General features: G+C 42.9%; 1 protein-coding gene across 1 annotated transcript in view; it reads right to left on the bottom strand.

Annotated features, from left to right (window-relative positions):
• SLC26A5 (solute carrier family 26 member 5) overlaps window positions 1-22296 on the bottom strand; it is a 30077-nt gene continuing 7781 nt past the window's right edge. Inside the window, 20 exon segments of the mRNA XM_088533253.1 lie at window positions 1-183; window positions 185-210; window positions 1035-1089; window positions 1343-1539; window positions 1542-1554; window positions 1752-1874; window positions 2789-2881; window positions 4262-4331; window positions 4927-5033; window positions 6377-6472; window positions 7206-7283; window positions 8053-8166; window positions 9769-9916; window positions 10005-10087; window positions 11299-11451; window positions 13361-13525; window positions 14067-14239; window positions 14725-14835; window positions 17879-18018; window positions 19740-19949. Of these exon segments, the coding sequence (XP_088389379.1) occupies window positions 1-183; window positions 185-210; window positions 1035-1089; window positions 1343-1539; window positions 1542-1554; window positions 1752-1874; window positions 2789-2881; window positions 4262-4331; window positions 4927-5033; window positions 6377-6472; window positions 7206-7283; window positions 8053-8166; window positions 9769-9916; window positions 10005-10087; window positions 11299-11451; window positions 13361-13525; window positions 14067-14239; window positions 14725-14835; window positions 17879-18018; window positions 19740-19894 (2283 nt within the window). The 5' untranslated portion in view covers window positions 19895-19949.

Below are 22296 nucleotides of genomic sequence, written 5' to 3' on the forward strand. Positions count from 1 at the left end.
TTAGGCTCTTCTTGAACTGTGCAAAATTAAATACTGGAAAGAGTCTCTGTCAGCATAAACTACTCCTTCCCCTCTGCCCCGGGCTGCTCCTCGGGGAGCTCTCGCGCGCGGCAGGCTGAGGACGGCGTCGTGGATGCTGGGGAACAGCCAGCCCCTCGTCACCGTGTCCTCAAAAAACGCCAGTCCTGGCCAGCTCGTTCATCACAGGGCCTGCAAAATAAAGACAAAACAAGAAAATATGCACAGTGCATACCCTGAGGTACGAAGAAGATAAAGGTGTCTCAGGAGGAAGATTTGATTTCCCAGCTTCAGGCTTTTTTTTTCCATTCACAAGAAATTAGTAGAGACAAAAGATGCAAAGTAAGCTGCCGTGACTCAAAATATTTTAAATATGCAGGGAAACACAGGCAGTTCCATCTCCATGTGAGGAAGAACTTCTTTCCTGTGAGGGTGCCAGAGCCCTGGAACAGGCTGCCCAGAGAGGCTGTGGAGTCTCCTTCTGTGGAGATCTTCCAAACCCACCTGGATGCCGCCCTGTGCCACGTGCTCTGGGTGTCCCTGCTGGAGCAGGGGGTTGGACTAGATGATCTCTAGAGGTCCCTTCCAACCTCAACCACTCTGGGATTCTGTGAATCGTGTGATAGCCGCATTCAAGAAAATGTTCTCTTATCCAACCACAATACAGAAGCCAATTCTTGTTGGCACAACTGTGAATGTCAAGAACGACACGCATTGCAAGTTCTCCCCTTATGTCATTATTAGAACAATTTCAAGAGACTAAACTAGGTGTGACATGTACGATTTGTCACTGAACTAAATGGGAGCAGGCCCAAGGTCTCGCAGAACTCACTACAGCACTGCTTTATTCTCACTAAAGGGAAGGCTCTAATAAATGTGGGTTTGCTTCTCCTGAGTCCATGGTATGTGAAATAAGCACTGATATTACTGAATTTCATGGCAGTAAAAAATCCAAAGCCAGAGGGGGAAGAGAAACACTGCCTTTCCCACAAAGATGTCAAAAAATCTCAACTCACCACTACAGCCAGCAACACAGACACAGACCCCAACTTCTTTGTATTCTTTTATAATCTGCAACAGAGTTAATATGAGGTTAAACACAGCCATGTCGTCGTGCACATTATAGATCTGAAAGGCAGAAGCTACTTGTGCGAGCTGCAATTTCCACATCCCCCCAAATTAGCTGAAATTAGCTGGAATTTAGCTGTAGCTGAGGCTGCAGAATTAAGCTAACCCTGTAGGTATTGGATGACACTTCATCTGGCATTTACACCCGTGCACTTCACAGATTTTCCATGGTTTGGGAAGGGGGAAGCCTACTTACTGCTTTTAGTGTTTTTGCTCCAACCGAATCCACAAAGTTCACTGGAGCAAAATCCAGAATTAAAGAGTGGATGTTTGGTTTTGGCTCCACAAAGTGTTCAAGTTCCTCAGGAGACCGGTCTTGTCCGCTGTCATCCACAGATGTGAATGTCCCGTTCACAGGCAGCTCCTCACTTGCTATCTCATGTTTCACACCTGCTCCACGTCGTTGCTCTGGGAAAGACGACAAGCAGAGCTCAGTGACAGCCAGGCCTGCTGCAGAGTTGACCCCCCTCCTCCCCACACACTTCGGTTCCTTCAGATTTAAAGTGTCTTTAAGCCCTCCTGTCCACGTGGCACTCTTTACCCAGCGTAAACAAGAATGCTGACACAAGAAAGTGTGCAAGCTGATAAACAGGGTGAGTTTTTACCGCAGAACTCACTAGCTTCAGGACCGCTTTCTTCTTGGGTTCGCTTGCTCTCTTTGCTGCCTTGGCATGCCTCTTCTGGGCTTTTCTCCTTGCTGCTAATATGACACAGGGGTCCACTCCAGTCTGCCATGAAGAGAAGGGCATGATCACATGAGATTCAGCTCGCTGGGCTGGCATTGCAGCATCAATCAGAGCTAAACTGATCACTGCCATACATTCGAAAGACACAAGCCTGCATTATTTGGCTTCTCTTGGTAGGGGTGAAAGCAGTGTAAAGTGAGAAGGAATAATCTTTGCAATCACCGTGTTAACCAGATGAAGAGGAGATGCATCACATTCCCTGCTTGAAATCAGAGGGCATCGTGTTTCAACAGAGGGCTGATTTGGGTGCACAGAGCAAAGGGCAGAAGAGTGCAGTGGGGCACCAGCTGCTAATACCTCTCGCCTTGTGAAGGAAGCACCACCCTCCTGCTCTGTACAAGACTCATCGGGGGAGCTACAGAAAAATTGTTCACAGTTAGTAGGGGTGCAGCCGCTGCCGGGCCGACAGCTCCCAGCTCTGCCCTCGCTGGTTCCCAATCCTCATTCCCTCCCATCAAACACAGGCTGAGCTTTGATCGGAGGGGAGGGAGCCCCGATACTCAGGTAACTTGTTACTCATGAGAGACATTAAATGCACACACTACTCCATGGTCTTACACTGCAGTAATGCTTATTTCCTGAGGAGGAAACCTTTAATCCTGTATTTTCAGTCCCACAACTACTCATTTTTTGAAAATAAATGTGTTGCACAGCTGGTGCTGTGCCACCACCAGGCCTTTGCCCCACAAGAAGTTCCTATTAGGTTACATTCCCTGTCACTTTGCTGCTTGCTGTGCTGTTTTGTAGCTGGTTGGAAACTTCCCGACTGTCACAGTACCTGCAGCAGGGGCTGGAGGGGCTGGGAGATGGTGCAGAGGAGGCTGAGCCCTGAGCATGTTTCAGAAGCCAGTTTGAGGTTTCCAGACACAGGACATAAAGGAATTTGCTTTACTCACCTTTTTCTTCAGTGCAGCCATATATGCCTCGCTATTGGCAAAGTAAAGGGATGTATTAGCTTGAAATATTTTTATTCCAGGATGTTCTTTAACCTAAGGAAGAGAGCAGTGGAGTGGGTGCAGTTAAGTACTGCCCACTGGAAGCAAAGCAAATATTTACATCCCTGCCAGTGCTTGATCACAGCACGTGGGGATACCCATAAGCAGGAAGCCCAACAGGCCCAGCACTGTCGTGAGCAAAGCTATGAGCAGAGCCACCTTCCCAGCAAGGTGAACAAAATACCACACACCATGTCATGCAAAAACCTCCCTCGCTTTGTAATAAAGAAATGTACAGTCATGAAAAAAAATCTGCAAATATAAACATCTGTTTAATGTTGTTATCTGCAGCTGGTATTAACAAAAGGAAATCATGCAGATCTAGAAATGCTTCCTCTGAGCTTACGTTCCTCCTACCAGATTAATGATCTCTATGTATGCCTATAAATCAGTATTTCCTAGAGTTCTTGGCTATAAAAAATGCCAAAATGAGCCTTTAGTTTTAGTGTTCAAGATTTTTTTTTATTTCATTTTTTAAATAGGCCCTCACACAGGTCTTACTAATATCACTTCTTCCCTTTGCTTTAAAGGGTGTAGCCTCTAAATAGGCATTTGGACTCTGACATTTTAAATGAAAACGATCTGGCCTGCAGCAGAGATCCAGCCTGCTCCACTTGGTACACGAGGAAGAAATGCTAATTTTATTCACTCCTGTACTTTGCATGTGGCCATAGACATATCCACGGATAATTCTGTTTTTTATCATATCCAAAGCAGAATGGCGTGACAGAATGGTTTTGGATTACAGCAGCATATTTCACACATATTTAGGACTGGTTCCTAAGCAGAGTGGGTAGCCTTCCCAGTGGCTTCGCTGAAGAAACATGGCAAAAAGTGCAGGGAAGTCCTAGGTGTTGCTTCTGAATAAATACAGCACATTTATGTCCCTTTGCCAACTTCTGGCTGAACAAAATGGCATTTACAAGAATTTAAGAGTGGTACAAGCTGCTGTACACTAACCCTGTGTGTTCAAGGAGCAGGGCAGGAGGAGGCAGAGCGACGCTGTTCCGACCAGCTCGTGCAGTTTTAAGGACTAGATGGGCTTGAGTCCTTCCAGGGGCTTCCAGGGATTTTGTGCAGTTCAGCTATGGGGGACTGAACGAGGCTTCCTAGGAACCTTGCCACGTTGCACTGGATAGTGCAACGGAACTCTCTGAGTGTGGCTGAATGTTTATTTAGTATGAAAGGTGTTACTAGAAACTGTTGTGCTCAAAATGCTGAAACTAAATATCTTTTTTTTTTTCCCCCCAAAGTATAAGTCCAGCAGAGGGACGTGCCAGGCAGGCAGCACTCAATGCACAGGATGAGGGGGTTAAGCAGCAAACAACACCAAGAGGCTGACGTTGGTCGGCCGCACAGAACCGCTGCCCCTACCTCCTCATACTCCTCCACATCGCAGTAAACGTCCGTGGCAGGAATCTGACCCAGGATCCTGTACTGAGGGCTGCAGAGGAGAAGCAAACGTGTTTCAGTATTCCCATTCCCAAGGGGGAGAATAAGAGTTCAATACATATGGAAACTTATTTCGAATGGTCATTTTGCAGTGTCTGGCTAGTACAGGCTTATCTAAATAGTCAAATGCAGTGGGGAAGTTTATGGAGGGAACATAACAGTCCACTGGTGACTGCACAGGTTTGTTTCTGTCAATACGAAAATAATTGTGAAACTTAGCACTATAATGCTGTCATTTTTCTGAAAAGCATAAGCCAAATCATGTAAAGTTACAGGGGGAAATTCTCTTTGGTGTCAACTGGTGCAACTCCATCAACTATCTTGTGAACATGGTAGTTCTTCCCAGCAAAGAAAACATGCTGCAATTTCTAAAAACTGCTCTGCTCCCAGAACAAACATGCCAAATAGTGTTTGAACTCTGGACCACTGCCATACATCGTGCCCTGCACCACCTACCTGATGCAGCAGGCTCTGCCCTGCGTACAGTAGGAGTGGACAGAAAGGTCTGCTCGTTATTTGCACCCTTCAAACAAACAAAACCACCCAGAAACCAGCAAATACTAATTTGGAGAAAAAAGAAATCTGACCTTTGTGTTCTGTAAATAATGGTTATCATTGCAAACGCTACTGCAGTAAGTAAACCATAGTCTAGTCCCAGGAAAAGAGAGGCCACAAAAGCTACCACCCAGATGGCCTAAAAAAAAATAACCAAGAAAAAAATAGAAAGACAAAGGGAGGGAGAGAGAGAAAGAGGAAGCTCTGAGTTATTATGATTATGATGAATCCTTTTCTGTTAACAAAAACAATAGCATGATTCGACCTAAAATACATGTAATCACTTCTAGGCTATAGTAAAGTAATCTTCCTGATAGAACAATATAATGGCCTTAATCTCTGAGGGAGGCATAAATGCTCAAGACATGCTAGGATATCATCTGACAAATTTACTGTACCACATTCATTAATGAATTAAAGCTTCTTCTTCAAAGAATACCCTGTTACTACTGGACTTGCAATACTTTAGAATGAAAAAGAAAAGAAAGTTCTGGGCCTGCAAGGAGCTCTCATGTCCATCTTTGGCTGACGGCCACGTGGCAAGGACTGGTATTTAGCCCCGTGTCTCGGCTACTGTAAAAACACACCAAGAAAGGATCTGCCATAGGAACTCCAGAATGACCAGGAGTCAAGGAGACCAACCAATGCACAGGAAGGGAGTCGGGAAAAAGTCAGTGGAGCTTCTGCTGGAAGAGGGAGAACATGAGGCTCCAGGTGTGTGAGTCTGTGTCGCGCTCTGCGCGCGCCTCTGAGCCAGCGGGATCAGACCCAGCTCTCAGATCTCACCGAGCAGCTCTCAGTGGTCAGGGGATACAGAAATCGTATCCTGTGTTTGCCAGATGGTTGCAAGCAACTCTTAAGGCTATGGATCTCCTCCAGGGGGTCAGAGTACCTGTAGGTACTCTGGGATCTCTGTCTTATTTCCAAGCTGTCTAGAAGCAACCTGGTCTCCCCACAGCTGCTGTAGGAGCTCCCAACCCCTCTTGCTTCAGGTCAGTAACAACCTAATACGCTGCCAGGTAACTCAGCAGGAGCTGCTACCAAAACGTTCCCTGCAGCCAGCCCTCACTTCTGATCCACTCCATGTGATTGTTTGGTCTTAAAAGATCACAAACACTCAAGTACTTTTCCTCATTACTTTCTATCCCCAAATCTCTCAGACATTCCCACAGGCATGGGTGCACTTCCTATAGCAACACTGCAGCGCTACTGGAAGCAACACTATGGGAAAAGCTTTGCTTTGACTGCAGTCAAACTACTTCTGAAATGCACCAAGGGCCAGTTTGTTACACGACAGCTAAGAAGTCTTGTCTGCAACAGATCCCTCTCCTAGTCCTAATGCTCCACATCTAATGTCCATGTGCAAGGCAACAACCAATCTTTATCCATGTTAGGCAAGTTCCTACTTTGTTTTGGGGGATAGGAGAATTGGAAACAAATTTAGGACAACAATGTACATGCACTGAGCTGTGCACCACTCACCAGCTCAATCTTACTGATCCTCCAGAAGTGTGCGACGTCTCCAAACTGTTTGAACATTCCTTTCAGGTTCACCATGACAATTGCAGCTAGCACAGTCTAGGAAGAGCGCACAGAAGCCAAATGAAACCACTGCCAAGCGGGAACTTCTCCAGGCCAACCTAACTCTATTTCTGTGCTTTGTACAACTGAGGGAAGTCTACTAAACATATGTTCCATTTAAATGACAACTTTTCAAGTAGTTCAGTAGAGATATGCTCCTACTGCAGCCACACAAATGGCAAAATAGCCAGTATAGCTTGATTTACTCTCTTGATTTACTGCCTGCAGTGCCTACAGCAGCTGGAAAACCCAGGAGCTGCATATCACTTGGCACATGTCACCAGAACCAAGCTGCTTTTTTTTTAGTATCAGAATATACTTATTCACATAAGCCCATTTTTATACAAATTAAAATTGCAAAAGGAGAAAGAACTCATTACACTGAGACCCAATCATTCCCAGCTGATCTACTACTATAATTTTTACCTCCTCCTATAATTTTTTATCCTGCAAACAAAGGAGAATTATTTAGAGAGCTCATTTTTCTGTTCCAGAAACAGAACCCAAGAATGGGCGATGTTAAAAACAACAAAAAAAAACAGTCTGGATACTTCAAAATATTTGTTAATTTCTAGTGTAGCCTGCAGCAAAAACATAAACAAATTTTAAAGGTTTCTGGGTCAAGGCCTACTGTGTTTACTTACTTACCATCCTGCAACCTTTACTTTAATCAGTAATAGCTGGTTTCTGTTCACTGACATGCAGTGCTGAGCCAGCAAAGCTCCCTTACCTGTGGAAGTGGTTCAAAGAGGTAGCCAATAGCCACAAGTACCAAGAGAACCATGACCGAGGACAGCATCCCTGCAATCTGGACACAAGAGGCAAGAAATGATGTCCGAGTATTAAGCAGTGTCCTCAGAGGACAGCCCTAGAATCATAGAATCACAGAATGCTTAGGGTTGGAAGGGACCTCTAGAGATCATCTAGTCCAACCCCCCTGCACACGCAGGGTCACCTAGAGCACGTGGCACAGGACTGCATCCAAGTGGGTTTTGAAGATTTCCAGAGAAGGAGGTTCCACAATCTCTCTGAGCAGCCTGTTCCAGTGCTCTGTCACCCTCACTGTTAAGAAATTTTTCCTTAAGTTCCTGTGGAACTTTTGGTGCTTCAGTTTGTGGCCATTACCTCTAGTTCTGTCGGTGGCCACCACTGAAGAGAGACCAGCACCATCCTCTGCACTCTCTCCCTTGAGGTACTTATAGACACTGGTCAGATCCCCTCCCAGCCTTCTCTTCTCCAGGCTGAACAGGCCCAGCTCCCTCAGTCTCTCCTCATAGGGCAGATGTTCCAGGCTCCTGATCATCCTTGCGGCCCTGCGCTGGACTCTCTCCAGCCCTGACTAGCTACCCCTCACTGTCCTTTCTGTGCTCGTGCCTTTTGACACCTCCCTCTCACTTTGACTGTGTTCACTGTCACACAGCCCTCTATCCTGGCCCAACCTGGATTTGCAGTGTGGAAAACGAGTTGCTCTTTTGGGCCCCAGACAGACAAACCTGGCTACCAAATGAAGCTACTGGTCTGAGTTTGGGAGCTGCGAAGAGCAGAGTTGGTTTGGCTCAAAATTTGAATTCACGTACCTGAGTTTTTCCCCCAGTGCTTTCCTGAACGAGACTCCGGGACATTGAGCAAGTGATTGAGAAGCTTTGGAAAAAAGACCCCACGGAGTTGCATATTCCCAAGGCAATAAGTTCCTGTGTCAAACAACAGAGCAAAGCAAGAGGCAGTTATACTTAACAGGTGTAAGAAAACGGAGCTATCGAAGCAGAGCAAGAACCACCTCTTATTTTTATTGCTTTCTAGCAAGTTTATTGTAGCTTATATTTGCATTTCTCACATGCACAAATTGATGCGTGTTAAAATCATCTATTAATTAAACTAAACGATTAAGTGCTGGAGACACTAGCCATCTTTAAATGCTGCATTAAAGAGCAAGATTGAAAGCTAAAATGAATGGCAGTTGCTTGTTCTAAAGATTTCTTCAGCTCAGTTGGCTTGAATTCTAACACTGAAATGACATGGAAAATGGTTTCTTACAGGAATGCTGTTCTCAACTTCCTGCTCTACACCATGTATTCAGCACTGTTCATACTAGCAGTGGTCTGGCCTGTGTTTCTGTGTGCAAGTGACCCGCTGCTGTCCACGAAGCAGAGCCAACGTGTGCACGTTGCTTCATCAGAGAGACCCCACATGGGGAACGAGCCCCCATGAGCCCAAGCAGAGCTCCCTGCCCCAATACCCTGATCCTGACTACAGGCAGCAGCAGGTGCTCCAGAAGGGACTCAGTGACGAAGCCTGCAATGGTCCTGCCCCAGAACACTCTGTGCCCTGTTATTTGTAAGTGGGCCATTTGAGTAGCACTTTTTTAATAGCCCTCCCTGGGTTTTCCCTTTTGAGTTTGTTCAAACCCTGCTGATCCACTTAAACACTCTGCATGCATCATACCCTGGGGCCAGGAGTTCTACAGCTTAAGGTGAAGAAGCAGATGCTGATCGTGCTGAAGAAAAAGAACTAGATACTCAACTGGAGTCAAGGACGATTACTTTAGCTAAAGGAAGGAGCTGTGTCCAATAATACTAGTTATGGATTTGTCCCCTGATCTCTTCGGGTAAGAGAAAACAGTGATATGAAGAATAAGATTCACCTGTCCGGTTGCAGAACTCTACAGGTAAAAGTCATTTAAACTCCATTTATGGGCAGAGGAAGATGGCCACTTTGAAATGGGGGAGAAATCCATCACTTTGCTAACAAGGGCCAATTCCTGCCCTAGGGAATGAGGAGCTGTCTACTTGCAACACATTGGAATAAAAAGCAATGGTGTTTTGATGGACTTCTGCTTGGAGGGATTAACAGTGGAACTCTCAAGCACCTGTAAAGTATCACTTCATTTTCTAAAGCAGATATAAAAGTTCTCTTGTATATAAAACATTATATTTATTGCATGGGATCTCTATGCTTTGCTTTATTATGAAAAGTAGAGAGCAAGTAGCTGTTTAATGAGCAGCTACCAAGGACAGGGATCAGTACACAACTGCATCGACAGCAGGCTAAGAAACAGCAGTCGAAAAAAAAACTAATATTCATGCAAGTTTCCACCTTTATCAGAAGCAAGTTTCTCAAAACTAGAAAGCTAGAAATGAATCTGGATACCCAGAAAAAAAAATGACCTGATTCCACAATAATTCCATTTCAATAACGAAAGAAAAATTCAGTTTTGTCTAAAACCCCATTCAGGTTTAATGATGAAACAAAGGTGGTACTGAGAATTTTAAATAAAACAACCCAAATATTCTTACCTGATTCCCGTCAATGGTGTAACCGTGTTTGAGTGCAAAGATCTTGGCCATTGACACAGCCATTGAAAATCCAACTATGGCTATAGCTACTGCATCCACAAATATTGTTGGAATGAGCTGAATCTCAGGAACTTTCGGTGCACGTAACCTTGGAGATGAAATGGTTATAATTTAACATAATAAAAGCTCCATGACATATGGAAAAGGTATATTTTGAATAAGAATAATCATCCTACCCTTGAGGAATATTCCCAACCACAGCCACTTCATATGAGTCAGTCAGATTCATTCCAGCCGAAACCGCTGTGCCAATGATTACCTGAAAATTCACACAAACATTGGTAAACATCAGCTAGACAGAGATAAAGCCATCTGAAGAGTCATTAGAGATAACACACATATGGCCTTGAATTTATTTGTCAATCAGCTTTTTAAGACTTTCTGCGTAGGCAGAGAAACAACTAAAATGGAGGAAGTTGAGACCTTCATTTCATCACCTTCATCCCCACTGCTTTTATGAAGTTTTTTGCAAATTGAGTGGAACATGTGGTATGACCTGAACCACTCGAATCCCCCTGCTTGAGTCAAACCCAGCTGGAAGGCCACGCACATGCTGCTAGTCTAAAGGAAATAAATGGCAAGGACAAGCCAGTGAGGTCCACGCTGCCACCTGCTCATGTACATCACCTGCACATCATTGATAAACACAGCTGACCCAGCAGCAGTGACAGTTACAGATCTAAGGAGGCAGCAGCCTCACTGTGGAGCAATACTCCAGCACATCAGCACCATCACCCTCTCTCAATAGCACTCCCTTCTCTGCTCTTTCCACCTCAGCTGCACCCACGCCTTCAGCTATTCTCTTCCTCAGCTGATTTTGTGCAGATTGTTTGAGAGCTCTAGTTAACTTACCTTTAAAAACACCTGAATTGAAAATGTGTTCTCAGCTACCTGAGACATAGACTTTGTATCTGTTAAGATATCCCGACAATTGACTGCAGCACTGATTCTGTTTTGAGTGACTAGTGTAAAATACACAGATAAATGAGTCTCAGGAACAGAGGAAAAAATGGTAAAGAGAGTATTTAACTTGCACCAGTTTCTCTTCCTTTTTTGACCATTGCTTTTTAAGAAAATATCCAAGCCCTGCAGAACCTCTGAAACACAGGGATCCATAGGTATCTTCTTTCAGGAGATGGATTGTGTGCTCTTCAGACTCTTACGAGGAAAATGCTACTCACAGAAATGTTTTGCAGAGACTCAAGCTACGGGACGGAGCTTTTTTTGGACAAATGTCTCCCTAGCCATTGCTATAGAGGATGGTGTCCAACAGAAGTTATTCTAAAATCCAGTCCAACATGATAGATCATTTCTACAGCTCTAGAGAACCTGCAAAATTTAGCCCTGGAAGTTCATGCCAAGAACGCACTCACCACCGCGCTCTGGGCGATTTCCTCCTAACGTGACCTCTCAAATCCCAAAGTATCGTGGGCAGCACATGCAGAAGTCAGTCATTTACAGCCAACTTACCACGATGATCTCCATAGGAATGGGAACTGGGAGCTTCTTCTTAAACCGGAGATTGATTTCCTTGCCAATCAACAACAAAACAATGCACGTTAATCCAACTACCAGTGAGGCAATATTGGTGGTTGTGATTGCTGAAATCACAGCAGCTATGCTCTGCAACAAAACAGAAATATCAGAATTATTCATTTGCGAAGATGAGATGAATTTATTTTCATAAGAGCTCTTTCCCAGTAATTTGTTACAAATTAGACATTGCTGTTTAACTGAGATTTTATTCTGCACCACAGGGAACTAGTGCCTCACCCAAACCCTACCACCCACATAAACTACAAAGCTAGGAGTATCTCAGTGAGAGAGATGTCCTTACAGTCATTTATAACACCAACCTTAGCAAAGAGGGACAAAAATTTGGAGAAAAAAGAAAAGTGAACTAAAGCCTCTCTTTTACCCTTAACAGTTTCACACTTATACTGGATGCTACCTCAAAGCAATAAATTCCAACTCCTTCTAATACCTTCAAATATTCTTTGGCAAATCACATATTTAGAGCTGCATTAGTCATTTTAATCTAAAACAACACAAAAAAAAAGGTGCTGATACAGCCAGTGGGGTTACCACAGCAATACCCTTAAGTAACAACGATCTTGCAACATTGCTGAACTGGCCAATGTCCCAAATAACTTTTAGTTGGAAAATACCATCAGAAAGGGTGCTAGGAAAGGAAACTTGCTGAAATGCACAGATTGCCAGAAGAATTGGTAAACAATTCTCCAGCAACAATTCCTCCTACTCCTTCCACTACATTTAAAAATGAAGTAAATGACCTCTGGAGAAGTCTTTGGAAAAAGATGTACATACCCTTCTTTAGATGGGAGGTAAATTACAGCAACTATCAAAAGGACATTACCAAAGTCCCAGCACCTTGAATAGAGAACTCCCATTGCTGGGCGGTTTTTATTTGATTTCTGCATTAGGGAACTGAATAGCAAACTCAGAAATTAACCACCAGTACAGCCCTATTTCTGAAAGGCTTTTTATATGTGCACAAATATTGAAGAAAGGTTTGCACAAGGCTTGTCTACAGGTTCCATGCCTGCCATTGAAATACTGAAGCTCCTTTATTGCTGAGCCATCAGCTTACTCAGAAGAAGTTTTGCAGATGTCCCTGATCCTTCCTACTCTTCCACTCAGGATTTCTTACCTTTAAGATCAGATCCTGTGAAAACAACTGGGGGCTTCCTAGACTGGCAGGATTTTTTTTCAGAATCCAACTGTCAATTTTAAATTTATGTGACCAAGAGGTTCTGGTTTTACTTAATTTGTACTTATCAAATCACAGCTTTATACTGTATGGACTCCCTCTTATCACTATGCGCTCTATGCGTTAGAGAGAGTAAGTCAGAGATCAGGTAGTGAGCTATGTCAAATCCTGGGTCTCACTTGATGAGTTTAATGTTTAGGGTCTTTATTAAAGGGCAGTGTTGTCCACTGAACGCCTGTCTTTCCAAACAGTTTGTTTTCCACTGCTCCAAAGAACAGGTACGTTTTGACAACACAGCACATTGTGTCCAGCCACACTACGGCTGCTTACAAACAGGAAATGAAGAATCCACCCTCAGGAACTGTGTGTGACACTTAACAGAAAAAAAAGGAAGAAAAAAAGCACAGGCTGACCAAGGTTCTGGGAACATTTGCTAGTTTTAAAAAACATGTCAGGTTTATAGGGTAAAATATTTATTTTGGAGGATAGCTTAATTAATAGAACACTACCTCTCCCAAAATACACAAAAGATGTGCTCCAGAAGACATCTGCTCATGTAACAAAATTACATCTAGTGGATTCCCAAAGCCTGCCCATCTCAGCCTGTGTTGATCTATCATCTCTCACCAAAACTGCACTTTAACATGCTCTTATATAACTCTTAAACAAAGATACTTCATAGCCAGTTGTGAATACTAAATAGTTATTCTACTTAGTGCTAATTTAAAAAAAAAAAGCCGTAAGTATTGGGGAATAATTAACAACAGGGATTTCTTATTTTTAAGAAATGTCGTAACTTACATATACAAGTGAGAGGGGCCCACTGTACCGGCTAGTCTTCACTCCAAGCAGATACTTTAACTGAGAAGTGAAGACATGAACCGCAGCAGCAGTAGTAAATCCTCGTACCAGCGGCTCTGTTAGATATATGGCCACAAACCCAAATCGAAGGAGACCTAAACACAACTAATGAAAAAAGAAAGATAAACAGCGTGACTCCCAGTGTAGCCTGAATAGCAGCACGGTGCACAAAACAGACTGCAGGGCACTCCTTAGGCTGATGCCCAAGCTAGCTCAGACAGACCTATCCAGGGCCTGTTAAATTTGGCCTTTTTAAGGCCACAGTTCAGTGACCAACCATCCACACAGCCCATCTTCCACGTCCCTGGCTGGTGCGATAGGAGATATGGCTAAACACCCGTGTTTAGGTGCATCCATAGACACACTGGAGTCCGTCAGATGAAGCTTTTCTGAGGGGGACAGGAGGAACGAAGAGGGAGGTCTGGCATTTCCCAACGCAGCTGAGATGCCCACATGGAGTCTTGTCCCCAGCGCATCCACCTCGGTGCTGCTGTGAGGCTGGCAGGAAGCAGCCTGGATTCTGCATAGGGCAGGGCTGAAACACACGTTTATTGACAGGGAACCACCCCGCCCGAGCTCCCCTCGCAAGCGCAACGGTGGCAGCAGCATCGGCAGCATCTGGACGTGCCCTGCAGCAGGAACGTACCTGGATGATGCCTGAAAGCAGGGCGAGAGTCACAGCGACCTGCACCCTCCTGGCATCCCTGGAGGCGAGCAGCTCTGTCACGTTGGTAGCGTTATAGCCCTCGGGAAGCACCTCGTCAGGCACCACTCTCACTGCAACGCCACCGATCATCATGCTGATCACTGCAAAGGTGCCTGAAATAAATACGAGAAGAAAGCCATCAGTCGAAATTTCAGTAGGTTTCTTTAAGCTGTTATACAATTTTCTATATAAATGTTGCATTTTATTGCCACTGTCTTCTCCAGTATTCAACACCAATAAAACAATTTACATGTTGAACAGGTACCTCTGTGGTGGCCAAATCCATCATTTTTTCCCATCTCACTTTCTATTATGCAGAAGAAAGAATAATCCTGGTCACACAGACAGCTGTTTATGAGTTAAAATTAAAGTTCAGGAGCTGACAACATATTTCCAGATCTAACCCAATGCAAGCACCTATTCCATTCCTTCCTAAGTAGGACTGATAAATTAATAAAATATTGCTGATTTTGGCACATTTATGTTTCTCTTACTCACTTGATTTGAATTTATATGAAACAGCTACACTTCCTATGTCTCCAATTCTATCTTTTACATTTTATTAAACACACACACACGGTTATCCATACAGATATACCTATTGATATGTGCTTTGAGGTCCCAAAAAAAGTATATAGAAAGACAGGATAAAACGAAGAATATAGGCCAAATACTGGGGGAACAGCAGCCAGCAAAGCATAGGCTAAGCCTAGAAAACAGACACAAATACTTATGTTAGATAAACAGCCAAAAGAAAAACCATTTGAAACAAAAGATTTAAGGCTACTAACAATGAACATATCAATATGAACACTAGTGACATATCACAGGTTAAGAAATATCTTGCAGGAAATGTTCTTAAACATGTATTTATGCTGCAGGGCAGTGCACACAAACAGCCAAACCTGGTTGCTTTTGTTTTCCTTTGTCAAGAAAATGTAAAACCACCTCCCTAGCAGAACCTGCCTGCTTTTTTTCCACCTTTTTCATGTGATCTTCACAGCAATCTATGATGGATAAAATCATTTTCTTGCCCCATCCACTCCAGAATGAGTGGGATAACATATGGACTTGTGCTTACACAAAACATGCTCCAAAATATAAAATAAACAGGGAAGCAGTGCTTAGGATCTATAAGGCGATGGAGCTAATACAGTCCTTCACTCCTCACAGCATTCAGGGAACAAATCCTAGCGCAGCAGGGCTCATGCAATGAGTGTGGGATCCCTGCAATTCCCACGTGTGGGTGGGAAGGTGGGGATGAACTCAGGGGAGGCCACCTTGGTGGTGACCAAGGGACACCTCCCACAAGGCTCCTTCCATGTGTGACTGAGGACGTGCCTGCCACTGGAGCGGGCTCACAAGCGGAGCGGGTACACCATGAGACACGGCCCTGCCCTGGCCCGAGCAGTGCCACCAAAACCAGCACTTCTGCACGACATGTCCTACTGAGGACTATACACCAGGACTGAAGAGAGGGGCTGCAGCCAGGGAAGAAAACCCCACGTCCCGGCTGGGCTTGACTCTGCAGTTCATTTTGTGAGCTCAGACTGACACATGATGCACGAGGTTGCTGGGTGCTCTTGTCACACTCAGGTGGACTGGGCCCCATGGGGACAGAAAAGCTGCCCAGCCCAGCATAAATTAGGAATAAGTAGCCACAGTTCACCCACAAAGGAGAACAAGATGGTACTTTTTAATACTTCTCTGTATTCATTTATTTGTAAATTGAGAGAATGAAGCTTGACAACAAAATGACTAAATCAGGAAGGGCTCTTCAGGGTCATCCCTTGTGATGTTGAATAGTCCACAGAGCCTTGGTTCATGCCCTGAAGGTCTGACACCCACCCCAAGGTCCATATCTGCCACCGAGCTAGACTGGTACCATTTATTCTGCTGCAACAACGAGCTTTTCACTAAGTACTTCTGAAATTCACCCCACCTGGTACAGGAACCACCTCATGCTCAGAGCAATAGCAGAACATCTTGTGTCATACCAACCTGGCCTTTGATATGGTGCTGGAATTATCAGTAAAAATGACCAAAATTAAAACTAGTGCTTTCAGACAGGAGTGTGGATCTAGGCAGAGTTCCTGATCCAAGTGTCCTTTCATTCCCTTTCCTTTTTATTTGTATTGGCATTTTTTAAGAGCTGTCATTGCCAGGAAAATACAGAGATATTGACATGACAAGAGTTCACTGCTCAAACCCTCTGACTGGAATGATTCCCAGGCTGCTTTGGGCTCATATTTGCTATGAGCCCATCCATTTCAGAGAAAAAAAATACAAAAAAGAAACCCCTGTGTTTAGCATGTTAGAAAGGGAAAGATCCAGAGCAGTTCAAGGACATGTCTGTAGTCACCATTGGAAGGAATAACGCTTAGTTTAAACTTCAGTTCACTGCTGAACACTTAAACCTTATCTGGTCATAAACTTGTCATCTCAGACTGTTTCAGTGTACAACTGGTAACACTGGTGCCTGAATACTTGACGAATTTGACAGACAAATTTCTCTGGTTAGCCACCAATTCACCAGTTTAAGATAAACTGATACTTATATCTGTACAAGAAAAAATATTATTAAACTATTAAAAAAAATTAAACTATGTTAAAAGGAAAAAGACCAAACGCAGGAGGCTGCAGGGAAGAAAAAAGAAAGAAAAAAAAAAGAGAAAAAAGTCAACTACACAGGTTAAGTCAGGATATTCCATTACTTTAATGGGTTAAAACCAATTAAAACCTGGATTTCTTAGATTTACTAATTCCTCTTTAGACTTGCCTCAGCCTGAAGAAGAATGTGTGAGGTGGAAATATGAAATAAGCCTAAAAACAAGTAAACTCATGTACACTTAACTGCCTTGCTCTTTGCACTGCAAGAAAATCCAGAAGGCCCAAGGAAGCCGAGGACACCACTGGACTTGGTGCTGAATCAACTCAGGAATTCTCTGCATTCTGGGGCTTCCTGCGAGGGCTGCTGGGACTGCAGCAGCTGCAGAGGTGCCATTCCCAGAGCACTGATGGCCACCAGAACGACGCTGCCCTGCGCACACGGTGACTCTCTAAGCCCACGGCTAATAGCAACCTGCCAGCCTGAACAGAAAGGCTGCACTGGTGCTGTCGCCAACATGCAACACAGTAACCCAGAACCTGCCCCTTCTTCAGACTCTGGCTCCACTCGGGGTAGAACTTCCAAATGACCCTGACTTATTTCCACCATGTAAATCCTTGCCTCTCTCTCCTTAATAAAGTGATCAGTCTCCAGTTTCTTGCACATTCTTCTCCAATTTAATTTGGTTTGGTTGTTTCACAACACTTGCTTCTCTGATAGGATACCATCTCCCTGGTGGATTATATCTGGTATTAGATACTGATGTGCTCTGCAGAGAATTTTGTAGTGACTTTCATGATGAGATCAGAAAAATCAAGAGATCATAAAACGTTGGGTTATATTCAGAAAAGATTGAACATGCACTTAAACTGTGAAAAGTTGCTCTGTGAGTGAGAATTGTGGATACTGGTCAGAGTAGTAGGCTTCTTGCAGAGAGTTTGCTGCAAACCACTGACCTGAAGTATTCAGGCAGTCATCACTATGGGATGGTTTGCAGAATGTTGTACTCACCTTCATGCACTGCCTGTTTTCATGGGCACCTGTTCAGGAAGCTAAGCACTATCATAAAAAACATACCTGGAAAAAGCAAAAAAAAAAAAAAAAAAAAACACCACTCCAATACATAAAACTCAGAGATACTCACCTTGAGGCAGCTGCATAACCCCAGTGCTTATACCTGAGATAATATCTCCTAATAAATATTCCTTCACTGGGTAGCGGGGAAGCCATTTTAAAATTGGTAAGAAACTGTAAAGATGAGACTTGGCTTTCTTAGAAGAACAACTGCAAACAGAAAGCAGAAAAAGTTAAGATATTTGCAGAGGACAAAAGGGGAAAAGGAATCATACCTTTCATGCCTGACCGGGGAAATGGCTCCACTAAAGGGAAGCTCAGTGCCCTGATTACAGTGACTAAGCTTAAGCCAAACACAACCACGGTGCCAGTTAATTTCCTAATTTATCACATGTTGACAGTGCTAACAAATCGTATGGAGCTGGAGAAAATCACAGTCATGTGACTGGATTTCAGCTGGAAGGGAAACTATTCAGGTCCACACACAACTAGGCAGTCACAGGATACTTTTTGTTGAGATCCTTTCTACAACAACAATCCTTTGAGGATAACTTGCTTTTTGAAGGTGTTTTCACTCATAGACCTCAAAGCACTTCACAATGCTCTTTACTATTTTTATTTACTATTTGTATACTTTGACTACTGTATTATAGTATTTTATACCATTTCCATATTTTTACTGTTATTTTACTACATCTTTTTAGATTACTGACACTAATGGGCTGTTTTTAAGGCTGTTTAAATACAAATCCCTTATTTACCCTGAAAATAAAGGCATTAAAGTCAGCAAGACTGATCCTTGTTTCTTATAGTAGAGTTATTAACCTTTTGAAATCCTGGGTCATTACAAATGATTAGGGCCAGGAAATAAAGTTCCATCTCTATCCAGCTCTCCCCTGCACCATACTTGGGTTGCACTATGTCGAGAAAATTTAACCTTGGGTAAAAATACAGCACTAAAAGCATAGAAATCCTTCACTGCAAGAGAACTGCAGAAATTTGCTATTTTTCCCCATTTTTTATTGTAATAAATAACATAAAGAAACCTATTACTGCATGTGGGAGAAGAACGAGAGAAGCATCCATACTTCTCCTCCTTGTATAAGCAGACTGAACTGCGGAAATTCTGCATTTTGATTTATTCAGGATAGATCCATTTTCTTGAGTGATATTAGGAGTCACTACATTGGAAGAGCTGGCTACATCATTGAGCAAAGCAAGTCTCTAAGCGTCAATCACCTGAACTGCCATATTTAACAGATGAGATGTCAGCCAGAAATTATTTGTTGTCTTGCAGAGCAAGGTTCAGAAACAGATCGAGTCAACTGTGCAAATGAAGCACTGATAAATGTAAAGTTAACGAAGATTTAACTGGCAGAAGCTCCTCTTCCTTCTCTGGCTCCAATGGAGCAAGAAAGCTGCACAGTTTCTTTGAAATATTATTTCCTGTCTAACCAGAGGTTATTTAGATTCCAAGGCAATTAGTTAGAATAACAGAGCATCTCTGAAATCCTTATTCGGCTAATAATTTTGATCTCTACACAGCAGTCATATGTTCCCATTGTGCCTCTGAGAAAGGATCATGTGAAACAAATTTGGCCATATATATTTCCACATAAAAGGGGCAAATATTTTTCTGGCTCTTGTTTTCAAGGCTTATGAACTCATGTGTCAGGTGACTAAACTGACACTAACCTGCCAACTAATTTATACAACGCTGTGTAATACTGCTATGTAATATCGCATATTAAAAACACTTTAAAAGTTTATTACAAACTTGCTGAATAAACAAACTAGACCCACTATTTTTATCTTTTAAGTTACTACAAGGGAATTACCAGATATGCATATGAATCAACTAAGTATTACCACTGTGATGCTAAGCATTTTGTCAACTAAGACAAAATAAAGATTGAGACCCAAAACCATACCGACAAGAATGGGCCACCCTCTGTCCAAAAGTCTGAGGTGTTCTTTCCCGTCTGTGCAGCTGCCCTTCCAAGAGCTCTTGGTTATATATTGGTCTCTCCACATGATACTTCTGGGCCTGCTCAAGACAGGCTTCATCTTCTTCAGCATATTCCATAGTTGAGCTCAGTGAGCAGAAGGAAGGCAGAAGTTCACAGTCTCCTTTGGAAAACCTGGCCATATACAAAAAGTTTCATCACCAAATGTTATTTTTGAACCTCTGGTTTGGCATTTCCTTCTAGAGAGCAACTTTTGACAAGCTGGATACAAGTACGGTGAAAGGAATTTAAATGCACTGCTTAGCCTGTGTGACAACAGTAAGTCATACTCATGACCTTTATTAAATAATGGCAGGAGTCATTATTTTTATGCTTCTCTTAGGTAAAGAAAGCATTTACATTATTTACTCTAAGTAATTACAGAAACACAAAATTGGGAGGTTATATTAATGATTATCTGCTATCTCCCTCCTCATTTTTAAAAAGAGATCTCAGTATCTAAGGGAGATTACTTTATTGCTGACTACTTCCTGCTTACTTAAAACTGTCACATCGATCTCCAGAAGACAGAATTCCTATTTTAACACTGATAAAGCCACTACTTTTTTTCCCCCCTAGACAGCCAGTTGCTTCCTACAAGTGTTATTCTCCCTCCCTCTGAGAGCTTTTTACCAGACAGCATCTCAAGGAGGCAAATATCCTAACTTTCCAACATTTACCCTTTCAATGGTTGTGCCACTTACTGCTGATCGCAGTCCTGAACCCGCCCCAGGGAGGGGAACGCAGCCCCTTCAACCCGCCGCTTCCCACCAATGTCCTTCACTCCAGGAATCAGAACAGGAACTGGCCAAAATGCTTCCACAATAACCATGCACAGACACAAGTCATTAGAACTGATATGCTGTGTGTGAGTGTGCTCAAAATATTCTCCTCTTTTTGACTGATTTGCTAGGCCTTCTTGGAGAGGAAACTTGAAAACAAGCAAGAAACTTCAACTTGCGAAATGTTTGGAAGGGTCTGACTCAACGGATACAGTCATTTTTTCAGGGGAAAAAAAGGAAGTAAACATACTAACATATTTTTAACATGCTGGGAATTAAATAATGACAAATACATATATTTAAACTGAATCTTGCCACAGTTATTCTAATCTAGAGATACTACTTACAGCTTGATCTTTTGAAGTCACAGGAAATAGAGCCATAATTTTGAGCACAGCTCTTAGGCTCAAGTCCAGAAAGGCACTTAAAAATATATTTGCCTTAACCATAACAGTTGACCCAGAGGTGCTCAATTTTTAGCTGTATATCAATACTTTCCTAGAAATGGGTAATTGCACAAAAAATAAATAAATTATCAGCTAAACACTTAAACAAAGCTTACTGTTATTGGTTCAGCACCCTGACTTAGCAAATACACTCTGCTCAGCATCAAAATATCCCCATTACTACATAGCTCTTCAGGCTGACAAAGGTGCTGGAATTTTCCACCCAACCCAGGGCTTATGGTTCTTTCCCTTTTATAAGGGATATGGTTTAGCATCTCGTCAGTTCTCATCAGTTTGTAAGCCACATTTTGTCAGATAGTCAGAAAGGGATATTTTTACCCAAATTTATTTTTTTCTTTACATCATATTCAAGATTATCCCATGAAATAAACTTTTCTAAAACTTTTTTGCAAGAACAGTATTATGTCAAGGGTGTTGTTATAGCTAACTATCTAGTTATGTTACCTTTGCATTCCTGAAACACTTTTTAAGCTTTTCTTGCATTTTTGACATGGTTTCAGCTCACTGAGAAGCCTGAATACTTTGTGATGCTAGCATCTCTTAGCATTACTATATTACACAGCTTTTTCTCCGGTCTGCAGGTTTTGATGCAGTCAGCATCAGAACAGGATCATTCAACCAGCAATTCCCATCTAACACAGCCCTGTGTTTTTCCCCTCAGCCTCCTATTATCACTTAAATATTATTTTGCATTTAGAGCAATGACTTCAAAGCTTCTTTATGCTTGATTTTTTATACCGATGTCTAGCTGACTGCTAACACCCCTTCCTAACCTGTGCCCATTACAGACACAGAGCTACCCACAAATACAAATGTATTAACTCCTGCTCAGTGAAGCTGGAGGAGACAAATTCCTAAGAACCACGAGCAGGATTTAACAGCCACAGACCCCCTTGGTGGCCAGGCAGGGAGTGCACACAGTAAACTCAACTGTTTACATTAGTCTCTCAAGAAGAGCAGAATTCACAGCACACGTGTAGCTTCACAGAAAGAAAGTAACAGACTTTAAAAAGATTTTTTAATCACTTTGTGAGGTCAAGCTAACAAAGTAGTAGAGGCTAGGTAAGTGAATGGGGGGGTGAAAACAAGCCTGAAATGTCAGGCTCCAAGTCAGCAGCAGCTCAAAGTCCAGCTGAAGGCGAGTTATGGGTAGTGCAACTCAGGGTTGGTACTGGGGACAAATGCTGTTTAACATCTTCACTAATGACCTAGATGAGGGGACAGAGGACACCC

This window comes from Tinamus guttatus, unplaced genomic scaffold, assembly GCF_059628265.1.
Source record: "Tinamus guttatus ecotype Peru unplaced genomic scaffold, ASM5962826v1 Tinamus_guttatus_pri_ptg000489l, whole genome shotgun sequence".
NCBI classification, from domain to species: Eukaryota; Metazoa; Chordata; class Aves; order Tinamiformes; family Tinamidae; genus Tinamus; species Tinamus guttatus.